This window comes from Crinia signifera, chromosome 2 (genome assembly GCF_055691185.1).
Source record: "Crinia signifera chromosome 2, ASM5569118v1, whole genome shotgun sequence".
NCBI classification, from domain to species: Eukaryota; Metazoa; Chordata; class Amphibia; order Anura; family Myobatrachidae; genus Crinia; species Crinia signifera.
The window spans coordinates 213,940,090-213,967,874 of record NC_139218.1 but is presented as its reverse complement, the minus strand read 5'-3'; the positions used below and the strand labels follow the sequence as shown (position 1 = coordinate 213,967,874).

Sequence of the window (27,785 nt, the reverse complement as noted above, 5' to 3'; positions counted from 1 at the left end):
ATACATGCTGTCACCCCCCCTATGGATGTATCGCAGGTTCCTATTTGGGAATTTGGGATCATTTATACGTCCTTATTGATGCTCCTCCTATTGACTCATGAAAAACCCAAACAGGATCCTAGATTTGATTGATCGGCTTCTGAGTTGTATATTATTTTGTACATTATGTTGTATGCCAGTACATTTAATCATTCATAATGTAGACATTGTTACCATTAGCAGAACTAATGTGTCAATCCTTCTTTTTTTGCAGGGTCCATGTCATAGGATGAACACTGCTTGTCCCCTCTTACTATCTGTGATATCGTCTCTTGTCTTGTGCTCTTGGGGTTCCAACCCCACACCGAGCACATGCTCGGCTCTGGCCTCTGGAGTTCTATACGGAGCCTTCTCTCTTAAGGACCTTTTTCCTGTTTCCTCCCCTGGTTGCTCTTGGACCCTGGAGAACCCAGATCCAACCAAATACACATTATATCTAAAGTTCACTCACGAGGAGCAAGTGTGCTCACATCTATCCCCCATGGTGCAACCTTTGGATCATTATCTTCCCAATCACACCTGCAGCCGGCCTGAGGAGGGAGCAGACGAAGCTCAGGAACTTTGTATCCCTGGAACACCTTTTACCGTTTCTCACTTTGACAAAAACTTTCTTCGGATCTGTTTGTCTGAGCAACCCCTTTCCATTCAGCTACTGTCCGACTCTGTGCTTAGTTTCCGCTTTGTGGAGGTGTTATTGGTCAACCATGACAATTCTAGCCAGTTTGCCTGTGGTGTACTGTGTCGTTGGTTTGAGGAATGTTTGAGAGCTCGCGACTGGGGGGTGCGTTGTGGATTGACCCAGACCGGCTGCACCTGTCCAGAAACTGTAGCACGCGGACGCAATGACACAGTCTCCAACTCCATTGTTCCTGCGAGTCATAGTGACTGCTGTGTTACCCAGATGCTCCCTGGAACCAACAATGAGGCGTATCATCAGCCAGTTCCTTATGGTATGCACATTTATATACATCATCTATCAGTTTATGATTAATGCATAAAGTACTATATTAATAAAATATAGATGTTTATAGTATATATTTACATTGCAAACATAACGTAAAGTAACAAAGTTTGTCATTAATTTAATGCACAACTTTTAATAAGAAAATATAGATGCTGCAAAATAGCCCACAAAAGGCCCAGACATAATGGGGTAAATGTAATAGCCTACGAGTTAAAGAAGCAATCATTTAAAAACCTGTCTTTGACTTTAAACTAAGGCTATTTTAAAGCTAAACCACTGAAAACTTGTGTATACCCAGTAACTACAGATGTGTCTCTTCTATGGATTATTGTATTGATTCCAGTAGAAACAGTACTACCCCTTTCACATTGCCAAAATAACCCGAGTCGGATCTAGGTTGTTGCTGGGTCGTCCTGCGTCAAGCAACCTGGCATTTTGACCCAGGTTATAAGAAGAGTCAAACCTGGGTTGCTCTGTGTATAATGGACAACCCAGGTTTAATGTGAATATGCTGGACCAGGGTCAGACCCGGGATTACGATCCAGACTAAAGTTTTCTATTGGTAAATTTGATAACTGTTGGTTTTGGTTTAGAATCAAAACAGATGGATACTGACATGTAAAGAGAGTGTGTTGTTATCAACAAAAATATATATTTACCTTGCTGTACTTGCTGTCTGCCTTGAACAGGAAGGTGAATTTTTTTTACGAATATAGCAGGGAAAACCAAACATAGAGGTTGTGCTTAGTTTGAAATAAGAGTAAAAAAATAATAATAACTGTGCCCCCCACCCCCAATTCCCTAATAAATAACAAACTATGAATCTATATCTTGTATTGGAATTTAGGGGGAAACAATATTCACTCTATTTTCTTTAAACCAGCATGAGTCTGAACCCACCTCGGCAGATAATTCTGAAGCGGGAGACACACAATGTGGGGTCCCCCTGCCATACTGTTGACTAGCCCCGAACTGGTTAGGCCTGGTTTGAAAAGAAAAGTAATACATTTGTAGGTGATGAAATTTTGTTTCTAAACTCTAAAAGTACTGTACATATATTGTGTGTCAAGTAAGACTAGAGCTTCAAACTGATTGTTAAGCTGTGTTCACATCAGATGATATTTTAAATGATATGCACAATGACGACCGGTCATAACAACATTTTCTTGTATATTGTATAGTGTTTATGCACTATTGGGGGTATTCAATGTCGCCCTCTATTTCTAATATGGGAAATAGCGGCCTTTAACTGGTGCCACCTATTCAATGCTACCGTTTCCGACAGCATTGAAGGCAGAATCCGATGAAACAGATCTGACTTCAAAACTAGTCAGATCTGTCTTGTCGGAAACAGTCATGGATTGTCAAATTCACGGTCTTTCTCAACAATCCATGGCCGTTTCACCAACATGCCCACTTTCCAACACCCGACAACCGGCTGTCGAGATTCCGTCGAATTGGGCGGGATATATATCGAAAGCAGATCTTTGGGTGTAGGTAAACCTTATGTCTGCTAATGCTCATAAATTGCTATACTTCTGTTCCATCTCTGGAAAAAGTCTGAAAATTAAATAAATGAGTTACAGTGTTGACAAATGTTGTATATTAAACCACCTAGGTGGAGAAATATATACAGGCGCTTGTGGATGGTTTGTTTGGCAAGCTGCTAACACCAAGGGGAGGTCAACCCCCAAAAATACGCAATAGAGAAAACACAAAGGGTGGTGGAGCGCTTAGAAAAAATATAAAAGTTTGACCAACTGGGTATTACAAATATTTTATTTTACTCATTAAAACGTCAATAATTAAAAGCAATTGCATATGATAGAGATAGAAATTAAAATAAAACAATGGTATACAGTCTGGTGTGGATTACATAAAAAATTAAGCACAGATCCATACATAAACTGTATCTCACTTGTTCCCAGTGTTCCTCTCCTGAGTAGAAAAATCACAATCTCCCACTTTGGTGTTTGTGGTAACTGGAATGGCGGGTGTCCATAGACCTGACTGGAAGCTTTAAACCGGATCTTGATTTTATGTGGATTCTTTGGTTCAGTCCTTGATATAAAGGAGGCTCCAGTGAATAACAGGTGGTGGTGTCCCTTCTGATGTCCAGTGCAGATGTTCAACAGTTTGGAAGAATTGGGAGAGGGAGAGTTGGTCCAAGTGAAAAGGTTTCTGTTTGTAATCCAAAGGGTCAGACTGTACACGCTCGGTCTGACGCGTTTCGTCGTCCACAGACAACTTTTTCAAAGGTATAAGTTACAGTGTTGTACTGGAGCTTGCTAGATTGGGTTTTGACAGAGTCCCCATAGATAGTAATGGTTACTGCTTTTGTGAGAACTTAGAGGGAGATGCAGAATTTTCTGTAGTACAACCATGAAAAATGACCCGATACACAAAAATAAGGTAACAGCTGTGTTTGGAAGTTTGAAAACATTTTTCACTTAATAAAAAGGCATAAATAGTCCACAAATTCAACAAAATCCTCAAAATAGTTTGATCCCTAACAATTCTAACCTTGACTTCTCAATTGTAAAAATGTTCAAAAACCTTGCTGACACTGGGGCAGATGTATGATCCGTCGATATGGGGGAGAAGGGGTATTAGCGCACGTTATGTGCGCTGATACCGCTTCTCCCCCATGTATGAAGCAGCTATGCTCCCCTGTCCATATCGGCGCTGCTATCAAAATGATAGCAGGCCGAATGTATGAACGGTCAGCATCGCTGACCGTTCCGCACGAAGCCTGCTTTGGCTTCGCCAGCATCAGGCTGGCGAAGCCCTATGTAAACAGCAGGGACAGCGCTGTCCCTGCTGTCAGCTGTGGGCTGCGCTGGGGATCTCGCGTGAACAGTGTTAATACATCTTGTCGATGTCCCTTCCTGCTTCGCCTCGCTATTGAGGCGAAGCAGGAAGTATCATAGCGGCGCGATAATGATACATCTGCCCCTGTAAGTGAAAGCTTGAAAACTTATATACAATGTAAAATATATATTGTGCTCTTGATAAACCTTTATGTAATTTAGCTTAGAAGTACATTTGCAAGTCAGATGTTATAATAGGTTTTGAGTCATCCTAATTAAATTTGTGCCTTATTCTTTAATTCAGAGTCCAGTGACAATTATTATTATTTATTTATTCATTACCAGTTATTTATATAGTGTACACATATTCCACAGTGCTTTATAGAGAATATTTCAACATTAACATCAGTCCCTGCCCAAATGGACTTTACAATGTATATTCCTTACCAAATGCAACCCTCATACATATTACATGTTGTTGGGAGCTAATTAATGTACCACTTTATAATTTTGGATCATGTGAGGAAACTGGAGTACCCGGAGGAAACCCACACAAGCACAGGGAGAATATACAAACTCCGCACAGTTAGGGCCATGGTGGGAATTGAACCTATGGCCTCAGTTCTGTGAGGCAGTAATGGCAGACATTTCTGTGAGGCAGACATTACACTGTCCATGCTGCCCACAATTAGAGACAATATTTAAAACAAAAATGGATACTTGTTTAGTTTCACGGGGGCAGCATGGCCGCGTGCTACTTCCAGGTCGGCGTCCCCTCGTGCTTGCCACACTTTCTAAAATAAACTCCATGCCAACGTGGATAGTTCATACCCCCACTATCCACGTTGGCATGGAGTTGATTTTAGATAGTGTGGCAAGCCACCGAGCCCGCAGCGTGGGCGAGCGTAGCAAGCCCCACAAAGGGACACAGACCCGGAAGTAGCACGCAGCCATGCTGCCACTGTGAAACTAAATAAGTACCCAAAAATGGAGCTACTGTAGATTCACCATTTGCCAGGCTCACCTGGATCACCTTGCCCGTAACTGCCCAGGTCACATTCCTCTTTACGCTTACTGTTTATACAAAGAGGAGTTTGTGTTGTAGGCGAATCAGCAATCACTCAATCTTTTTCACATTCCTACTTACCACCTTGTAGTAAGGGGAGTGCATTATGGGACTGTTAGAGCAATCAATAACCTCAATGGATTGACATGGACTACGATTGTTTGATGATGGTTTCCACCAAAGAAGTATATATGGGATGTACAGGAGTTGGAGACATGCTTATCTTAAGGACTGCATTAAAAGATGCAGTTCCACTGACACCAGCGGCCATGTTCCATCAGGAGAGCAATGTGGTTGGTCTAAGATCCGATGTTGCTGATGATGTCTGCTCAATGATGTGGCGATTTAAACATTGCAGCAGATTAGCGCTGCAGCCTGTGGGCATCTCAGTAGACAGTCCATTGGTTGCTGTAGTAAAATTAACCTACAGTAGCAGCTGCAACAAAAGCCACTGCAGCCACTACTGGATTAGTGGCAGAGACTCTGTATGCATCCATATTTCAAAAACCTATAACTGTGAAGATAAGTTCCTATTGTTCTTGTTGTTTGCCTATAGTATGGCATTAAGGGATTTACTATTGATATAACTTACCCTGTTGGGTGTACTATTTGTAATGGTAGCACCTTCACTTATACCCCTTTTCCACTAGCAAAGATAACCAGGGTCGATGCATTGGAAATGCGCCCAAAGCAGAAATCCAGATGTGTCTGACCCAGGACTCCAACCGGTGTAGTTACCTGGGTCCAGGGGCAGTGGAAACGAGTATCCCGTGTCAATGCAACAAAGGTCCCGTTCACTGCAATGTAGAAGCAGCCGCTGGGAGTCCCGCCTCCCAATGACGTCACCGACTGGCTTAAGCCGGGTCGGTTGACTACTGGGAAAGGGTTTGCAGACAGGGTCGCACCCAGGTACAAAATCCTGAGTGCGACCCGGCTTGTCTAATGGAAATGGGATATAACACTGAAGAGACATTGGTTATAACTTTATTAACATTCTGTAAGCTGGTGTCACACTTAAGGCCGCCGGCAGGGGGGTGCCAGGGGTACAGCCCGGGCCCCAACATTACTAGTGGCGGCCCTGGTCACGCTACCCTGACCCAGTGACCGGATCGTCCCAGGCGGGGGGGGCACCCCGGTGCTCTCCCGCTCCACGCGTGGGGGGGAGGAATACGGTTGCCGTGCTGCTTCTGGGGGGGGGGGGTGATGCGGCCGGTGGGCTGACTGGTGGAAGGGAGATACAGCCACTAAGCGAGGGGTCTTCAGCAGGAGCTCAGCGCCCTCAGCGGACAGGAGCTCAGGTCTAGCTCAGCAGGCGGGCGGGCAGGAGAGCTGGCTCAGCGGGTGGGAGTCAGAGCTGGAGGTCTGGCTTAGCGGGCAGGAGGGAGGGCTCGCTGCGCTATGTGCAGTTCAGTCCCGGCGCAGTGCAGACTCTTTAGCACACCACAATGACAAGCGACAACACACTTAGAGGAGCAGCACAAAACCCTTTACACATCCAGGCTCAATGCATGGATTTTTAACATTGCACAATACAATACATGCAGTACAAATAGCAAACAGATTCTCATACTCAGTCCTAGAGTAATTGGTGTCATACTGCTACTGTACTTAATGTTCTTTGCAGCTGGCAAACAGTTCAGACCTCAGGAAATTAAGGTTAGCTCCCATCAGATGGAAAGTATCAGTGCGTGTATACAGAGTCAATAGGTAGAGACTGGATGGAGGTGAAGTGATTCTATTTGGAGAGTGAGAATCATATTTAGGGGTATATGTACAGGTAATATTATAGTTTCTTTCAAATTACACTACCAGAACCGCTGACAAGTAGCCACCACTTAGTCCATATAATCCCTATTATGTTCAAGTGGCAGTGTGCATGAATACTGTATACTGTATGTGAAATCAAAACAAAGCCATCCCCTCACAAGAGCCCAAAGCAATACCAGCCTATCATCTGAAGGAAAAAGTGCAATATCATGCCATGTTAGACTGCTTTACCTTCCAATAAAAGTAACAAGGCAAAAAACTGAAAATATAACATGTTTTATTTGCAATATTAAATAAAACCAAATTTTGCAATATAGAACTTAGAACAAGCCAGTATTAAGTAAACACACCTAAAACCAAATAAAAGAAAACTATACCCATACTAATACCCCTTTTACACCAAAGAAATAACCTAGGTTATTGCAGGGTCAACCCATGTCAGTGCTTGGTGTAAAAGGGGTAAAAAAATAAATAACTCAGGTCCTGTTACCTATTAATTCAACCCAGGAAATATTCCGGGTTGAACACAGGTGAGACCCGTGTTCAGGGGCAGTTTAAACTGGTAAACCCAGGTCATCGGACCCAGGACCCGTTTACACCAATGGGGAGCACATACCTCCTGACCGCAGCGTCCTGCGGTCAGTCTGGAGGTTGGACAGGGGTGCATACAGCCTCTGCAGCGGTCTGCTGTACTATGCAGACAGTAGCAGAACCAGGGAGAGGTGAATTAATGCCTGTGTGTGGAATCCATTCACCGCACAGATGGAGCCTGGAGGCGCACGGAGCCTGGGCTTTTACAGGTGCTTGGCTTTCCCCCAGCCTGTTGGTTGGCATTGCGGGGGGTCACGGCTGGCAGATTTTACGGCGCTTGGAGGTGATGTCATTGCCAAGTGACGGCTCAGAACCCGCCTCCACCGACGTCACCCCCCCAGCTTTATGCCAAGGGGATGCCGGTGTAAAAGTCGCCATACGCCAGGTTGCCCACGGTTGAAACCCGACATTTTGTTGTAAAAGGGGTATAAATGAAATTAATAAAAACAACTAATATTCCCTAAATGAAAGGTTGAATATTGAGCTCTATGAAACAAATAACAATTTATTATGGGCGGTGGTGCAGAGAATGACCCACTATATAAGTGTCTATATAGAGCCCTATAAACAATTAAATTGCTCTGTGAGGCACCATCTAGTGGCCACCGCTAGCAAAACACTCACATTTCCACAGCAGACGTCCGGAGCAGCATTCACATTTTATATAGGAATTGCTCTGAGTTGTACTGTACTTGTCCATGGTGCTGAAGCTCCAGATAATGGCCACAAATAGATGCTTTTCATAGCTGCTTCCAGCTTTTCTCTCATCTCCGAAAACTGACCTGAGGCAATCTTTCAAGCCACTCTCCTTTTACCCCAATTACTGTTGTGCTTATTGCAGTACCTTATGCATTTGAAACTCTCCAAAACTCGGACTCTCCAGGTCATGGATAGTGCTTCTGGTGGTAGAACAGCAAGTCAGTTACAAATAAGAGCATTGATTGAACAAATATATAAATAAAAGTGCAGCAAAAGTTTAACATTTTAAGCACGATTTTGCTCATTATAATAGAGTTTGGCAGCTACTGTTGAGTGTGAAACTGAGGTTGTAATCTGTGGGGAAATAGTGTGCGGTATTAAAGTAGGCATCATACCTTCAGCCTGCTTCTGTTCACAGGACCTGTCTGCTTTTTACTGGCAATTCAAAATATTTGCAGGTTGTTTGGTCCAGCCCTAAGTGAGGGGCGAAGTGAGGGGTGTGAGTGAGGGGCGTGAGTGAAAACAGAAAACAGGAAAGATGCAATATTGTCAAATAAAGGTCAAAATTGATTTATCCACACTCACATTTAACACACACACACACATATATATATATATGGCCTACAATGCTCTCCTGACTGACACGCTTTAATAACTAGTTTGTGTGCGCAAATATACATACATATATATACATTCTGGCAGAGACAGCATTACATGAGAGTAATGTGCAGGATCCGGACTAGGTTTTGGAGCAGTAGCAGAAGCAAGGTTGGGTAATCAGCAGCACCTGTGATCTCCTGATGTAAGGCTTTCCAGGGCAAAGGGTAAATGCTCTTGATGGTGGATTAGCTGCCCAAGTGATAGGCCGGGGTGTGGGCTATGGCAGGGACCACTGGAGCATTTGCAAGAGTCTGTTATATGCTGAGTTACCTGTATGCTGCTGCCTGTAACTACGCTTGCCTGTGGAATTGATCTGGTATGCTGTGATCTGCTTTTCAAAATGAAGAATCAAAATGTAATTAGAATCCCATGTATTTGATCCTTTTCACTATATATATCTACATATGTGTATACTTATTTTTTTCTGCCTGCATCTGTGGTGTGCAGTTATTTTTGTAATAGCATTTGCTTAATTTGAGTGTGTGCAATGCATATAACCACACTAGAAATCCCCATTGATATATATGGGAATATACACACTGGCGGAAATTCTTAACAATTTCGCAGATTCCAACGACAAAATCAGTGTGTTGTCCAGTGTGTATGCACAATGTCGCTGAGGAAATATTCTCCCACCGGTTGTCAGCAGCATCCTCCTTCCTCTGTACATGCAGTTGATGGATATCGCTACCGAGAGCCATGTTGTGCAATGCAGCATGCGCCCTATTCCCCCCACTGTCACTTGTCGTGGCTGGCATCGGTAAGTGTGTATGCACACTGTCAGGTCCGTTGCGCTAGATGTCACCAGGTACACACAAGATGTCAATGTATACACAGCTTAAGGGTTCACAGTGTAGTGCTGTATTTTTCCAATTCATGTTAATGATCTATAGAAAATAGGCAATTAAAATGAATGGCCCATTGACCTGAATGGAGTTCACCAGCATTCTTCAACCCCTCCCTACAACCAATCAATGGATATTCAATTAATCTCTGTTGATGTGTGATTAAAGCAGAATTCCAATGCACTACGATTAGAAAAAATTTTCTATGGATTGTAAGGAAATGCCATGAATTTTAAATTAAAGATGTCTCCAGTGGACAACAATAATAAATTAATGTTGGACATTCTGCCTGCTTCTGTTTTCTTATAGAAAATGTTTCTCCTATTCATTTCAATAGCCCACTAATTTCTGCACGTACTGTATCATACACTCTCGAATTCCCACTGAAATGAATGCGGTATAAAAATAATGTAAAAATCTCCATCCTAGTTGTCTTTTGGAATAGCAAATGAATGAATATGTTCTGTGAATATAAATTGCAAGAGGAAATCACTGCACTAGGCTTTATGATGTAGTAATGAGTGATTGAATCGCCATATAATGTACAGTATATGCACTGATTTCATTTACAAATTTAATAAGTATTGTGGTTCAGCCTAATTAGCTGTTCAGGGTATGTAATAAAAGAGATAGAAATGCCAAGCAGGAAGATCACCATCAAATATGGGTATTTTGAAAATAGTTAATTAAAATGTCTTTTATGTGAGTTATTTTGAAACAGGGGTAAAAGATGAAACAATTGGATTACTGGGTTAAAGTAACCTAACAGTACAAATCATATCAGTTCCTGTACTAACCTTATATATATGATATATATTGTATGTTTATAGGCCTGTATATTGGCAGCCTCAATAGGAAACTGTAGCAAAACATTTGTCGGCTTGAGGATGATCCCTCTTTAATACTTACAAGGAAAGTGGTATATATTTAATTCAACCAGTATAATTGACAGCCTAAAGTCTCTCACTCACAGGGAATCTGTCACCGGCTCTACCTAGCATTTGACACTAGAGTCCATATCAGGTATAGTCACTATTGAGTTTAAATATCTATTATATAATCTGCTCCTGTTGCTGTTTAGTGCAGGAACAGTAAGGGCTGGAAGCATTACCGGTCCCCCCATCCACTCCTCTCTCACAGCTCTCTCTAGCTGCCTTTGATCTTCCCCCAATGCTGTATGGGTGTACAGGACTTTTCCTTAAGGTGCACACACGGTGAGATTTCACTTTCTATTTGACCCCTGTTGGATCTGGGTCTGGATCTGGGTTGGTTACAGTGTTCACATTCAATTGTGACTATGTAGTACAGATCTGTACTATATAGTCTTGCCTGCCAAGACTGTTTTTCTATTTGATTTACATTATACGGACTATGCATTGGGATCAAATCTGAGAATTCGATGCCCATTCAATTTTCTTTTCAATTTCTATTAGATTTGCTTCTATAAGCAAATTCGAATAAAAAATAGTGCATATCTCACCATGTGTACCCTCTATTACTGTCACTGGTTCTACTGGTATACTTCTGGTGGACTCCATGTCACACTCCCATTACACAGGGTAAATCCTGTATCTTGTTTAACTACTAGATGGACACATTGACACCTTGCAAATCTTTATGCAAATCTTCACTGCAATAGGAACAGACAGAAAACTCCAAGCACGCCAGTGACCCTGATAAGCAGGGCCAGATTAACAATGTGCGGATGGAGCTGTTGCTCCAGGCCTCCACATAAATATAGTCCCATCATCATGACAGTATGATAATCACCAGACAGACATAAGTTGGCCACATGGTTGGCCATAAATCATAAATTGCATTCCTATTTCACACATTTTTGCATTTTTTTTACTTTTATATATTTAGGGAGACATTGGGGTGTATAGTGTCCTTCATGCCTACATGGCACTGGCCTCACCTCCTCCACTTCTTATGAAAGACCCTTGAACATTTTCAGCTCCAGGCACTTTAGGCTCTTAATCCGGCCCTGCTGATAAAGTGTAACCATATCCAAGATCCAGAACAACAATCACACCAGGAATCCCGTTCAGCAAGCCGCCAACCTCATAGAAGGAGTAGGTCCGCAGTTTGTACTGGATCAAGCTGAGTCTGTAGTGCAGCATGACGCCAGATCACCAGAGCAAATAAGAAGGCAAACACAAGCAGGACGCACAGATTTTTGTCCCTCCATGGAGCCTGGCCAAACCAGTGAATGTTGATGTATGGAGAGGGAGTCCCTCAAATTAACAATTTAAAGGTAGGATCAGTACAGTGCTGAGATTGTGTGACTGCTTATACTGCTGACTTTTAAACCAAGTTATGAACAGAGTTGCCATGCAACCTTGTAGATATACACACATGAGGTGCTACTACATGTAACACACGCATATGTGCTACACAACCTACACAGAACACAAAGAAGAAGACAGCAAAAGAGGGAGGGAGAGAGAAAGTGGGTAGGGAGAAAGAGAAATATTGGTAGGAAGAGAGAGACAAAGTGGATTGTGGGCTAGGGGGTGATTCTCTAATACAGAAATGCAGTAAAACCCCCGTTATTGGGTTTTTACAGCATTTCTGTTTGTTCTGTCCCCCCTCCGCAGTGTCACCGCTGCGGAGGGAATCGCCAGAAAAAGCTGTCGATTCCCTGCAGAAGTGTATGGGCTTCTTACTGCAGCGTTACTGTGAGGGATCCGCCATAGATCCCTCCCAGCATGCCCCCCCGCCGTCCCCGTCACTCTGACCCGGAAGTACAGGGCCGGCACCACATCGCAAGGGTCAGCTCTTATGGCAAGAGCTGTCCCTTGCGTTAATGACCGCATATGTTAGAGAATATGTGGTCATTAAAAAATGCGGTGACCGGCGGCGATATAGGGCTGCGGATGTTAGAACATCCCGCCCCTAGGGAGAGAGAGACTCATGGATGGGGAAAGGTCAACATAGGGGTAGGCAAGGAGAAAGACACACAGTGGGTAGAAAGGGAGATAAATGTTAGGGAACGTGGGAGACAGTGGTTAGAAAGGGAGAGAGAGGGTAGTTAGGGAGAGTGAGAGGAAGACACGTGCATGGGGAGAAATAATTGGTTTGGGATACAGATGAGAGACAAGGATAGTTCCACATGTAGAAGGAGGGGACACAGGAGTTAAGAATAGAAAGCGAAAAACAGGAGTGTAGATAGGGGGAGAGAGAGACATGCAGGGGCAGGCAGAGAGAGACAAAGATAGGGTAAGTGAAGGGAGAGAAATGGAAAGTAGGAAGAAGAGAGAATGAAAGAAAACCTACAATGGCCAGGCATACAGTGAATCATTAAATTATGGATCCAAAATACTATTAGATAATATAATAAGCAAAACCTGAACCTTGTTTGGGTGACTTTATTATAGCATACTTGTATTTACCAACTCTCTAGGATAGGAATCACCAGAAGAAAGCTTAACGTTCTCCTCCCAGCCCTGGCTTAGTGGGTGAGATCTGAGAGACTGGTATATTCTCCTGGAAGTTTAGGAGATCACCCCAAATTTTTGGAATTTCACAGACTTTCTAGGAGGGTAGGAAAGATGAATAGTGTGGATATTTACAGGTACACGGACCTATGTGTCTACAGCGCTGATTGCAGAAGTATGTCTTATTTTCAAAAACAGTCACTGTACCACTACAATTTAACAAAGCAAATCTAGCAGAGATAGCTGAGTGATACAAAGCTGCCCCTGCAATATTGGCCCAGAGCAGTGAGAGTCAATTTACTGCTTCACTGAGCCAATCTCTGTCGCTGTCTGCATATTTGAGCCAGCTTGCTATGGAATCATTTTTATATGGAATCTTATGTAAGATACATGTAAAAATATCCTTTATTATAGGAACAGTGGCTGATTGAGCATTATGGGAGAAAGTGGTGTAACTATAGAAGGACAGACAGTGACATAGCTGTAGAGGCAAAGACATATGGGGGCATATAAGGACAGGTGGACATACAGAAGGAGGCATACAGTAGATGTAGGGAAGGGAGGGGGCATAGACAAACGAGCAGGAGGGGGCATAGGTGGACAGACATGGCTGGACTCTCTAACTATAGAGTTCTTCATTTTGTTTATTTTTAATTACTGCTGCCGCGCCGGGTTCAGGGCAGTGTACTTACTGGGAAGGAGGCCGAGCCACTTGTTCTGAGGAATCCAGTAATGTGGCTGCACCTGTGATAGCGATGCTAATGATGTGCACTAGTAGTGCTTCCACAGTGCTACGTCTGTCAGCTGCGCAGGCCCAGCGCTGCTACTGCATATGCAACAACACTGATGGATTCTGTAGAACAAGCGTCTCTGCCTCCCTGCTCCCACCTTCATCCCAAGAGGTAATTAAAAATAAATAATAATACATTTTAGAGGGTGAAGAGGGATTTTCTTCAGGCCCCCACCCCCAGCCTCATAACAGTTGCTTCTCCTCTACCATGTCCCCTCCCATCTGTCCATTCTATGCCCCCATCCATCCAATCATCTATGCTCCCTCCCGCCCTACCACCTGTTCGTTTATGCCCTCATATAGTACTCTGCCCGCCCCCGCGATGCCAGCGCATATGTACTAACATTTGCGGTTGGCATCACGGTGCGGGTCCTTGTCTCCTCCCTGCCGCCTGAACTGCCTTCACACCTGGGACAGCTAAGCAGCCTGTCCTCGGCACCTCCTCCTCCCCATGCAGCCGGAAGGACATCCGGCTGCGTTGCTAGGAGGAGTAAGGGCTTACCTTCCGGGGTCCAGGAGGACCTGCAAGAAGGTAAGCCCAAGGGAGGGGGAAAGGGGGGGGGGGGTCGGCGAAGTGGCGGGGTTGCGGCGAGCGTCGAAAAGAAGCCCATAGGCTTCTATTGGGAGTTTTACCGCATTTTCATTTTGATACATCTCGCCCTCTGTCTGTCCCTCTGTCCAACCATGCCCCTGTCCATCCATTAATGACCCCTCCGATCCATCCCTTTATACCCCCATTTGGTGCTCTATCTGTCCATATGTCTGTCAATGCCCCCTTTCATCTGTCCTTCAATACTCCCATATGGTGCTCTATAAGTTCATCTGTCCATCTATGCTCCCTCCTGCCTGTCCATCTATACCTCCATTTGGTGCTCTGTCTTTTCTTCTGTGTCTGTCTATGCCGCATATGATGCTACAGTATATCCATCCACCCATCTATGCCTCCACCACCATGCTGTGTTGTAGTCAAGTAAGTGTCTCTCCTGCTCACTCTTCTTCCCTCTCTCTCACATCTCTCCCTAATACTCTCTCTCTCTCTCTTTCGCTAATCTTTCTCTCCCTAACACCTTAAAGCTGTGTATACATGGGCCCTTATTCTGATTGAGTCGGACGGCTCCGTGTGCGGTCGGACGGCCAATGTTTGGTATTTGCGCATGTGCGGAGGCCTATCTGCGCATGTGCGAATGCCTCGCATGTCCAAACACGGAGTGAGGTCCATGCAGAAAACAATTATACGGAACCATCCGAGCAGGGGGTGGAGAGGCGCGTGAAGGGCTGTGTGGGCTCATTACTATATGCGTACGCCCCCGTTTCATGGGTGTTCCCATGAAAACGCTGGGTGTACCTATGGTAATGCAGCCATGACGCACGTATGGAGGCGGACAACTGACATAGCCGTTTGAGCACTCGGTGCTGCCTGACCGCTCGGTCCATCATTCGATGGTCGTCGACCATCGGAGGATGGGGGAGGTTTCCACAGATAAGGGAGGTGTTCGCATGAAACATCCTCTCGTGGTCCGTACGCTCGGCATCTTACCGCATTCGGACGGTGTGAGCGATCCATAGGTAGGCGGGGCTAAGAACACTTGGTTCCTGTCCAAAATATGGATCTGTCCGAATCAACTAGAATAAGGGCCATGGTGCAATATTGCTGGCAATAAGGTTGCTGAGCGACCATATTGCCAGCGATTTTTTGTGCCGCAGCGATAAATCGCCGGGTGCTCGCTCCCGTGTTCAGTCCCCTAATGGTCGCTGGTTGCAGAAGCATGCACTGGTGACCAGCTGTTTCCCTCTGCGGCTCCCCAGACAGAGTCTCCCTTTCATCAGCGACCATCTCTGGTCGCTAATGAAAACAGGACACTAAGGAATATATCGCACCGTGTGACTGGGTACACAGCTTGACACTGTCTCTTTTTCCATTAAAGCCCGCTCTCTCTTTCTCCCCCTGACACCCTCTTTCTCATTCCCTTCTCTCTCCCTCTATCTCTCTGCTGCCCACAAGGGACACTGTATTGACAAAGGCTGGGAGTCGGGGGGGGGGGGGGGGGGGGGCAGGGGTGTTCAAGATTTTGCTATTGGGCCCACTGTTAGTTACACTGCTGAGATATTGTGCCAAAGGATAGCCCAACCTGCTGTATGTATGTCATATGTAAAACACTCGATTAAGCAGTTGAAGTCAAGGGTTAAAGTGAGGCAGTCTATGCACACAGAAACAGATTAACTTACTGGTATAATAAGGTGTAGGAAATGAAATGGAGGTTAATCACATCAGCCAGTATTGAGTGAGAACAAATAACATGTCATTTATATTAACACTTTTTAATCTCAATGTATGAATTTCCTGCAGCTGTGATTAGTATAGAAGCTGCCTAAGGAAAGAAAAATCTTTTAATCGCATTGTGGTGAAATATATCAACAGGTTATCAGAAGGGGAAATCATCTGGCGTGCCACATTATTCAAAGCATAGAGGCAGCCATTGCCGTCAGACCAGGAATATTTAATCTTCCATATGCTGCCTTTGGGCCTGAGTCAGGTCCTATCGCCATTAGGTAAAAAACGCGATGTGCCGATGTTCGCAGTAAAACTGCAGATGTGAGGTGATTGTCAGTCTGCAGCTATTGGGGGCCATTTTGTGTAAGATCTTTTATTTTCCAGCAGAGATTTCCTGGCCCAGGCATGTTCCTATGGTGTTGCACAAGTGATCAAGTGATCTGATGCTTCATGCTCAAGGAGTGTTTCACACATGCATGCTGGAGCCGACTACGTATACCAAGGAAGCAGCAGCTATATTGTCTACAACCACACCCTTTGTAATACCTGTTTGGTCTGCCCCTGGGGTACAAACTTGTGCCTACTGTGCAATAATTGATATGCCCACTTTGAGCGTCTTCAGATGCTGCAGTACTACAGTCGCTTAGTGCAACTTTAGATGCCTTCATTGTTCGCACCATCAAAACTTGCACCAGTCATGTGGCCTCCGATGTGAACAATTAAGCGTGGTTCTGATTCATACATGTATGCTATTCCACTGTTTTCACATTTGATCAGTAACAATACGCACACATACGGCAATTGAATTGTAATTACGGAATTTTATTTGCAAGTGATTGACAGGAAGCAACAGTCTTCTGGGGGTAACAGATAGTGACAGCTAAAATGGTCGTGGTCGGGCCATTTTCAGGGACTGTCTCGAGCAACATTTGTGGTCCTATATGCACATTTTTCCTTCATCTCAGTTACAGTATCAATGTTGCGCGACCATACCATCAGGGAGTCAGTGTGTGCATAATCTGTGTATGATGCTGCATATGTGTACACACATTGCAGGCAGCTCCTGTGGACATCTCACTACAAATTGTGGTGGCTGTTAAATAAGCATATTGGGGGAAATTTACTAAAATACGGTAGAAATTGATGTATTCGTATTCAGTTGTATTCAGACACATATTCATATTTTTGTAATTTACTAATTCAAATAACGTTAGTATTTAGTATTTTAAGACCGTAACAACCTGTTGTACAGTATTTGTATTTTTACAAAAATATGAATGAGTACGCCATCAAAAGAATACGCCTTGAATTTTAAATTAGTATCAAAATACGAATGTATACTAAGTGTATTCTAGTACAAAACACCTTTGTAAATTATGCTCGGAAATACAAATGTGTAAATAAAATACACCACCGATACTATTCTTAGTAAATTTTGTCCATTGTTGCACATCTGCAATTAGGAAAACAGCAGCTGCAACAGAATACACGTATGACTCTGGCCTTGTGTACGCATCTCCCAGGCATGGCTGATACACCCATAACACGCCCACAAGACGTGCCATCTCCACGCTATTGTCCAGGAATGTCCAGCACATTTCCAGTATATATCTGATACCATGTGTTTCAATTGTAACTGTGGCTCTGTGAGTACACACATAGGCCCTTATTCTTATCGGCACGGTACGGCCCGCGTGCGGCCGTACCGCCGATGTTTGTGGTCTGCACATGCGCAGAGGTCATTCTGCGCATGTGCAGCCCCCTTCGCCGCAGACGGATTTCGTCCGCCGCAAAGGGGGCGGATAGGGGCGTGAGAGGCATCATGCCCTCATTTCCCTATGTGTACGCCCCGCGTTTCATGGGCGTTCCCATGCAAACGCGGGGCGTATGCATGGTAATGAGGGCATGACGCCCTCATTACCATGACATGGGGGCGGAAAGCTGACGTCGCCGGATGTCAGCTTTCAGCCCCCATACAAGCTACCACACGGACGATTGTCCGTGTGGTCTTAGCTTGCGGGAGCTGCCGCGGCGTGCGGGCCTGCCTTCGATGGTCGTCGACCATCGAAGGCAGGGGGCAGCTCCCACCATGGTGGAGGCGTAGCCTCCACCATTTTTGAGCGGATCGCCAGCCGTCCGTGTATGGACGGCCGTGGCGATCCGTCTGGTGGGCGGCCCTTGGTTTGTGCGGTCGGAGCCCCGTGTGCGGCTCTGACCGCACCAACCAGAATAAGGGCCATAGTGTGACGTGTGCACCGTATGTGTATTGTAGGATTTCCACACATGCTCAGTAGCAGAAAAATTGCTCAACTCCATAAACATTGGCATTGTGTGAGAATCAGGTCCTACTTCTTTCGGTTCTGATTTTCTATACCATTACGTATGTGTGTGTGTGTGTCTATGGTGGTGGTGGTGGTGGGGGGGTTAGTACCCTGAGAACCCCCTTTCCCTTCACCCCTTGACAGGTCAAAGTTTTGTTTTGCTTCTTTTGAGAAGGAGATAGCTGTCAATCACGGCACCTTCCAAATAGAGTGGCACATCGGGGGAAATTTACTAAAGGAAATGTGTAAAAAATAGGTGTAAAAATAGGTGTATTTGTATCCAGAAATACACTTATTTTTGACATTTTCTATCCCAAAAATACGGCAATTCGTATTGATGTGCTATCAATACGAATTGCCGTATTTTCGGGATAGAAAATGTCAAAAATAAGTGTATTTCTGGATACAAATACACCTATTTTTACACCTATTTTCTACACATTTCCTTTAGTAAATTTCCCCCGATATGTGGACATGAATAATTACTGTGTTCTTTTTCTAAAGTGTCAAGTGAATATTGTTTCTTTAAAAGCATCATTAAATTAATATAAATAGTTTCTAATCTGCATAGAAATTGTTATTTAGAACCCAACTGGGATCAATGGCAGCTTCAGTTTAGAAAAATCGCTGCTTAGCAAATGCTACCTTTCAGAATTGAAAACCACCAGCAATCAATGTCGGTTTCTGACTGTTTCAAGATGATACCAAACTTGTCGCATAGTAAGTTTAACCCAAGATGCTGTTAGACAGGGCTATTTTTCAGCAGGCTCCAGCAGGAACTGAGGCCCTTATTCTAGTTCACTCTTTCTGACAAATTATTTCTTAGATGGACAAAACCATGTGCACTGCAGGTGAGGCAGGTGTAAAACCCCACCCAAATCTAATTCTCTCTGCACATGTAACACCTGCCTCACCTGCAGTGCACATGGTTTTGTCCATCTAAGAAATATTTTGTCAGAAAGAGTAAACTAGAATAAGGGCCTCAGTTCCTGCTGGAGCCTACTGAAAAATAGCCCTGCTGTTAGATGACTGCACACACATGTTTATGCTGGATGTCAGTGTTAGTATTAGTCTAAAGCAGCCCATACACGCTCCGTTGTGTTCGGCTCTGTTCTGTACTATGCGATGCACGCTCCCGCGCATTACATAGTACAGTACAAAAGGAATGTGCTGCACATACTTTTTGTACTAGCTACACATCGTATCGGATCGCAGTGCATGCACAATGCATGCAACAAGGCATGCGATCCGATATGATGTGTACTATTTAAGTCCCGAAACGGATCCCTTAAACGGAGCGTGTATGGGCACCTTAACAGTTTTTAGTCCTGGCAAGATTTCATTCTACTTCCATGTGCGCAAGACATAGCCAACCAGGAGTGAGTGTAGTGTGGTATGGAAAGTGACCTGATTTTTGCATATTGCTCTTTCTTTTGCGTAGAAGAAGAACAGAAATCTCCTTAACATGTGTACTAGATTAGTTTTTCTTTTACATTCTCACCTGCTCTCTACTTTGCAACCCAATAACTCTGAACCCAAATAATGACAGAGATATGTGTGGACAGGGTCGCCAACAGAGAGGTATGGGTGGGATTCTGGGATATGAGCTATAGACATAGATAAGGAGCTTGAGCTAATTAGGGGTCCGTTCGCTTGCTGATAATCCCATAAGCATGTTGAGTGTACCAAGATATTTTCACTGGGTGCGGCTACTCGCCAAGTAGGCCATGAGAGCGCTTACAGCAGCCCGGCATGTGACAAGAAGGTCACAGCTTTATATATAAAAAGCTATGCTTTCTAAGAGACAACAATGCAAATGTCTGCTCCAACCATAATGTCAGCTATTTGGGAGACCCAACTACATCTGGTATCCTGGCATTAGACCATGAAGAGCCCATTCCCTTTCTATAGTTTTGCATAATGCTTAAAGGGAATTTTCACATAGCACTTCCTTGATCCACCCAGATGAGGGTGACTATAGAGTTTCCCTGCCTTGATATGACCCATCTACAATGTAAATTTGTTACATATGCTTCCATTTGAACGTTTGGGGTCACCCAGGCAATTTTGTGTTTCACATGAAAACTGACTATTATTAATCAAATGAGTTGCAAAATGAATAAAACATATAGTCAAGACATTGGCAAGGTTTGAAATAGTGTTTTTTTATTTGAAATATTTGAAAGAATAATAATAATTATTATAATTTTATCCTTAAAACTTTGATTTCATCAAATACTGCTCCTTTTGCAGCAATTACAGCATTACAGACCTTTGGCATGCTAGCTGTTAATTTGTTGAGGTAATCTTAAGAAATTTTGACCTAGGATACAAGCTGCCTGCTTCTTCCCTAAATAGTTCTTGCATAATTTGAATGGTACTTATATTTTAGTTGGGCGCCCACTATAGTTAGTACGCTCATACCCCCACTATCCATGTCGGCATGGAGTTGACTTTATATAGTGTGGCGAGCGCAGCGAGCCACCGCGCCCGAAGCATGGTGAGCATAGCGAGCCCCGCAAGGGGACGCGTAAAACTAAATAGCTTAGTGGGCGCCCAACTAACATAAAAGTACCATTTGAATTGGCTTGATGGGCACTTCTTGCGTACCATACAGTCAAGCTGCTCCCACAACAGTTCACTGCAGTTGAGATCTGGTGACTGCACCGGCCACAATATTACAGCCAGAATACCAGCTGCCTGCTTCTTTCTTAAATAGTTCTAGCATAATTTATAGGTGTGCTTTGGGCCATTGTCTTGTTGGAGGAGGGATAGCTTTCCTTATTCAAAATCCCTTTTACCTTGTACAAGTCTTCCACTTTACCAGCACCAAAGCAGCCCAGGCCCCCAGAACATCACATTACTTCCCCCATGCTTGACAGTTGGTGCCAGCCACTCTTCTGGCATCTTTTTGATTGTTCTGCGTCTCACAAATGTTCTTTTGTGCGAATCAAGCACCTCAAACTTAGATTTGTCTGTCCATAACACCTTTCTCTGTCCAATGTCTGTGTGTTTTTGCCCATATTAATCTTTTCCTATTATTTGCCAGTCTCAGATACGACTATTTTTTTTGCCACTCTAATTTCAAGGCCAGCATCCCAGAGTTGCCTCTTCACTTTAGGCATTGACACTGGCATTTTGCAGGTTCCATTTAATGATGCTGCCAGTTAAGGACCTGTGAGGCATCTATTTCTCAAACTAGAGACTATAATGTACTTGTCTTTTTGCTCAGTTTTGCACCAGGGCTGCCCACTTCCCTTTCTACTCTGTTAGAGCCTGTTTGTGCTGTTCTCTGAAGGGAGTAGTACACACAGTTGCAGGAAATGTTCAGTTTCTTGGCCATTTTTTGTATGAACAAGAATAGACTGTCAAGTCTCACATGAATGTTCCCTTTTTCTGGCCATTTTGATAGTATAATCGAACCCACAAATGTGATACTCCAGATACTCAACTAGCTCAAAGGAAGGACAGTTGTATTGCTTCTCTAACAAGCAACCCCATTTTCAGCTGTGCTTACATAATTGCACAAGGGTTTTCAAATCATCCTAATGGTCTTCTACTGCAATTAGCAAACACAATATACCATTAGAACACTGGAGTGATGTTTTCTGGAAATGGACCTCTATACACCTGCAGATATTCCTTGAAAAAGACATTTGAAGCTAGTATAGTTATTTTCCACATTAACAATGTATAGAGTGTATTTCTGATAAATGTAATGTTATCTGCAATGAAAAAAATCAGGGATTTTCTTTCAAAGATAAGGACATTTTTAAGTGACCCCAAACTTTTGACCGGTAGTGTACATAAAGCAAATCTTCTCATAACAATAGTTCTTACCACCCACCTCTTCTGGCTACTTCCTTGAAATAAAATTACTGTAAATGCAGAGTTCTTGCTGACAATGGGGGTTAAGCTGCAAATGGCTGGCGAAAATCACACCGATCAGCGGCTAGCTGCAAATCCATATGCAACTCCCCATCAAATCATTTCTGTGCGGAATAGAAACATGTCTACCTGTGCAATAGAAACAGGATGATTAAGCCCGGAACTGACATCACACACCCTCGCTGAAAACGCCTAGGTATGCCCGCATTTTTTCTGATACTCACAGAAAACGGCTGGTTACACACCCCAAACGGCAGCTTCCATTCAGTCAAACCAGGGCCGGTGCAAGGCACCGGAGCGCCCCAGGCGAGTCGGGGTAGGGACGCCCCGGTGCCGGGGTACCTGTTGCGCCGTCTGAGGAGCGGGCAGGGGGGTCCAGGCTGGCATCTGACAGGAGCCAGCCCTGCAGTGGTGTCCTTGCCGCGCGGGTACCTCCTGCGGCGCTGAGTATAAAGCTGGCGGCGGTTTGGGGGTCCCTTCAGTGAATAAGAAATAACTAGCGCTATGCGGCGGCGCGGGAAGCGCTTCTTTTTTAAAAACACTGGCCGCACGGCGCACGCTGATTGGCTAAGATTCAGCCAATCAGCATGCGCCGTGCGGCCAGTGTTTTCAAACAGAAGCGTTTCCCGCGCCGCCGCATAGCGCTAGTTATTTCTTATTCACTGAAGGGACCCCCCACCGCCGCCAGCTTAAGCTTTATACTCAGCGCCGCAGGAGGTACCCGCGTGGCAAGGACACCACTGCAGGCTTCTGTCAGAAACCTGCATGGACCCCCTTTGCACGGGGGGCAAGGGGCGAACTGCCTAGACCTGCCTAGTGGTGGCGCTGGCCCTGAGTCAAACTGCAGTCATTATGTGATTTAAAAAATGCTGATTTGTGACGCTGGTTGGCCTTGTGCTTTACTGTGATCCAAACACATGTGCAATCATTTGATAATCGGTAGTCACCATGCAAATTCACACAACTGTGATCAAGTATTGGAGGTTATCAAGAATAGCCCCCAATGTTTTACTTGGGTGTTGTTGGCTGAAATCTTTCAACTCTAAAACAGTGGTGAACTGATCCTTATCCAACTAATCCTTAACCCCTAACCCCCTATTCTTCCAAGCATCATTTCCATCCCATGTCCAACCTCCTCACACATGTCTGCTGCAAGCTTTTTGTTCAGCTCCACTTCACCCCTTGCTGCTGTCCCATTGGTTTCTTCTGCTCCTGTACCTACTGTACTTTTTAAAATGTCATCCCTAGCTCTCAGTCTGACCTACCTTCACTTCTGCAGACTGCTCTAACTGCATACAGTAATGAGTTAATGATTTAACCGACACCATTATTATAAGCATGAACTAGTAGGGCAGTACGGATGGTGTAATGGTTAGCATTACTGCCTCATAGCACTGAGGTCATGGGTTCGATTCCCACCATGGCCCTAACTGTGCGGAGTTTGTATACTCTCCCCGTACTTGCGTGGGTTTACTCCGGGTGCTCTGGTTTCCTCCCACAACCCAAAAATATACTGCTAGGTTAATTGGCTCCTAAAAAATTAACCCTAGAATGTCTGTGTGTGCGTGTACATGTGGTAGGGAATATAGATTGAAAGCTCCACTGGGGCAGGGACTGATGTGAATGTTCGAATATTCTCTGTAAAGTGCTGCAGAATATGCATGCGCTATATAAGAAACTGTAAATAAATAAATAAATAAATAGTAAAGGAAATATCTTGTGCAGCCTCAACGTTTATCACCCTTCAGGCTGATGTTGACCCTCTGTCATCTTTACTTATAATGTGACAAGTTGTCTTTACAATTATTATTTTAAGTGCAAGTGGGTGCCCATGCCTGATAGGCAGAATGGATGCTAGGTAGACAGACATCTGTAACAGTCTAGGGAAAAAGCTAAATTTGATATTTGGTGGCTTTTAACTATAGATGTGCACCAGACACTTTTCAAGTTTTGTGTTTTGGTTTTGGATCTCCCTTCGTGTTTTGGATCTGGATTGGTTTTTACAAAACCACCCTTTTGGGTTTTGGATCTGTATTTTTTTAAGTCATAAAAACAGCTAAAATCCAGAATTTTTTCGTTCACACAGTAACATTTACATTAATAACATTAATTTCCACTCATCTCCAGTCTATTCTGAACACCTCTCAGCTCACAAAATAGTTTTTAGGCCAAAAGGTTGCACCAAGATAGCTGGATGACTAATCTAAGCAACACTAGTGGCACATCAAGGAGTGGCACTGTAGTGGAAGGCAGGATGGTTGTTTCAAACACTTGGCCCCAAAGAGCACATAATGCAAAGAAAAGAAGTGCAAGATGGAATTGTCCAACCACACTTATGTTGTATAAATAGAACATGCACATTTAACAAACCTATCATTTCAGCAACAGGGTCTGCCATACAACTGAAGCTGAAATGATTGGTTTGTTTGGTCCCCCACAAAAAAAAAGCAATCAATCTATCTTTGATTGTACAAACTGGCTCTAAAGAGGCAAGATGTTCTCCCCATCCTCCGATTCTTCGCCCCATTCAGTGTGTACATCCTCATCCTCACAGAGTATTAATTCATCCCAGCTGGAATTCACCATCACAGGTTTAGAGTTAGATTTGGGTGGGGCTGTACTTCAAACTGATATCTATATAGCAGTGTAAAAATAAAGCAGCCAGTATTTACCCTGCATAGAAACAATAAAACACCCAAATCTAACTCACTCTGCACGTTACATCAGCCCCACCTGCAGTGCACATGGTTTTGTCCATTAGAGAGTGATTGTGTCTTTCCGAGTGAATCAGAATAACCCCCTTTGTGGAGGCTATTGCTGTTCTTCCTGGACAAATTTATAATTCAATTTGATAAAGATCATCTTCTCCACATTTTGTAGAAGTAACCTCTGAAGCCGATCACTGACAAGGTTCCCGGCTGCACTAAAAACTCTTTCAAAGTACACACTGGAGGGGGGGCAACTTAGGTAATATAAAGACAGTTTGTGCAAGGGCATCCAAATTGCCTCTTTTTCCTGCCAGTATAGATACAGACTGTCTGACATGCTTACTTGGATGTTGTCACCGATATAATCGTCCACCAGTCTTTCATGGTGACAGCATCATATGCAGTGACAGTAGACATGTCAATAATTGTAGGCAGCTCCTCCAGTACTGAACAGATGTCCAATCTAGCTCCAGACTGCCCTTCATCACCATAGGTGTGGGACAAAGGGACTACACCAGTGGTAGCCAACCCTAGCCCTCGAGAGCTACCAACAGTTCACATTTTCCAGACAACCTAGCTGCTGCACAGCTGCACTCATTAATCACTGACACATTTTAAAAGATCCACAGATGGAGCTAATTAGCTCACTTGTGATTCTGTGAGGAGACCTGCAAAACATGCACGGTTGGTAGCTCTCGAGGACTAGGGTTGGCTACCCCAGGTCTACACCAACAAGGTCAACAACCATTAGGTTGACACCTTTAGGTCGACAAACAAGAAGGTCTACATGCAAAAAGGTTGACATTCAATGGATGTTGACATGCAAAAAGGTTGACACGAGCATTAGGATGGCATGGGGGAAGGTCGACATTCAAAAGGTCAACATGTTTTTTTTTTACATTTTTTGTTGTTGAAAATAACACAGCCAACATGGACACTAAAACATAGCACCACGTCCCCTCGCATGGCTCACTACTCTTACCATGCTTCGGGCACAGTGCCTCGCTACGCTTGGCACACTATTTTATTCTCCCGCCATGCACTAGTGGATAGTAGGACATGAAATACCACCTGTCGGCAAATGTTGGCTCAAAAAAAAGTAAAAAACCCCATGTCGACCTTTTGACTGTCGACCTTCCCCACGTGTCAACCTTTATGCATGTTGACCTTTTTTCACGCCAACCTTTTTGTATGTCAACCTTTTTGCATGTCGACCATCTTGTTTGTTGACCTAATGGTGTCAACATAATGGTTTTCGACCTTTTTGGTGTAGACCCATTGTCCAGATCCTCATCACCACCAGTGGTTCTGCTATGAAAATGCATATTTTTTGCAAAAGCCTGAGGAGTGGAATGACCTGACTCAAGCTGTTAGTGTCTGAACTGATTTCATGTGTGGCAACTTCGAAGGGTTGGAGAACCTTGCACAACTCAGAAATCACTTGCACTTGAGTCAGGGGAATTTATCTATGTCAGAGGAGGATGTATAGGCTTGAATGGCATTTGCTGGTCCTCCATCCTCTGAATCATATAGAGGGTAGAATTCTACCTCCTTACTACCACTTGCTTCAGGTGATGGCAGGGCAGGTTCAGGAGATTATGCTGGCACTCCAGTCTTGGACACACAGCTGCTGAATGTCAAAAGTGGCCTAAAATATTTCAGGCCAACCACAGCATCTCCTGCATGCCCCTGTCATTTTTCAAAAAATTGTGCACCACCAAATAAATTGTGTGAGCAAAACATGGGACGTGCTGGAATTTGCCCAGATGCTCGCACAATTGTGGTGTTGTCTGATATCACAAATCCCCAGGAGAGTCTAAGCAGGGTAAGCCATTTTGCTATGATGGTCCTGAGTTTCTCAGAGAGGTTCTCAGCGGTGTGCCTCTTATGGAAACCGGTGATACACAGCGTAGCCTAGGAATGAGTTAGCATTTGTGAGATGCTGCTACTGGTGCTGCTGCTGATATTGCTGGGTGAGGCAATACATCTACCTAGTTGGCTGTCACAGTCATGTAGTCCTTTGATTGCCCTGTTCCACTTGACCACATGTCCGTGGTTAGGTAGACAGTGGGTACAATAACATTTTTGAGGGCATTAAGGACACTTTTCCCTGTACAGTTTTGGAATTGCTTGCCTAGTAAAGTGGAATCTAGATGGGATATGGTACCGGGGACACAGTACATCCATCAACTGCCTAAATTCCACTACACTGATGGAAGATACTGGGCTAATGTCTAAAACCAGCATAGTTGTTATGACCTCAGTAATCCACTTTGCAGCAGGGTGACTGCTGTCATACTTTATCTTCCTTGTAAAAGACTGTTGGACAGCCAATTGCTTAGTTAAAGTAGTAGAAGTGGTCTTCCAACTTTCTCCCTGGAATAATGGTCCACTAACAGCAGCAGCGGCGGCGGCACTAGGCGTAGTACTCAAAGATCATCTGGAGGAATCCCAGATAGAGTCAGTCATGGGGGTGATATGGCCTACAGGACTACTTCTAATCCTAATTGAAGAAGAAATCGATGGTACAGGAGTTGGTCATGTGGATTGTAGGAGCTTGGATACAACAGGAAAAAGCGAATTAGGTTTCACTGGACTGCTAACGCTCTTAGCTAATGTTTCTGAATTTGGCAATGTCTAATCGGGAATGTGCTGCAGGTGACAAATAAGGGAGGATCTTCCTAGGTGGTTAGCATCCGTACCCCTACTTATTAAGCTTTTATAAAGACTACATGTGGCGAGACAGTTGTTGTCCAGATTTGGATAGAAATAATTCCAGACTGAAGAGGTGGATTTTTTGAGCTTTTGTCCAGGAATTACAATGGGCTTTTTCATCCTATGGCCAACAACTGTCACCACTGATGCTTGATTCAAACAAACCATATCACCATCAGAAGCCTCATTGTCAACTTCCCCTTCAGTGCC

At 44.1% G+C, this 27,785-nt stretch overlaps 1 protein-coding gene across 8 annotated transcripts in view; it reads left to right on the top strand.

Moving 5' to 3' along the window:
- ADGRB2 (adhesion G protein-coupled receptor B2) overlaps positions 1–27,785 on the top strand; it is a 469,428-nt gene that overhangs the window by 206,444 nt on the left and 235,199 nt on the right. For all 8 annotated transcript variants that reach the window (XM_083173693.1, XM_083173697.1, XM_083173694.1 and 5 more), the window contains exon 2: positions 254–989. In XM_083173693.1, the coding sequence (XP_083029819.1) occupies positions 269–989 (721 nt within the window). In that variant the 5' untranslated portion in view covers positions 254–268. The remainder of the gene's footprint in view (positions 1–253; positions 990–27,785) is intronic.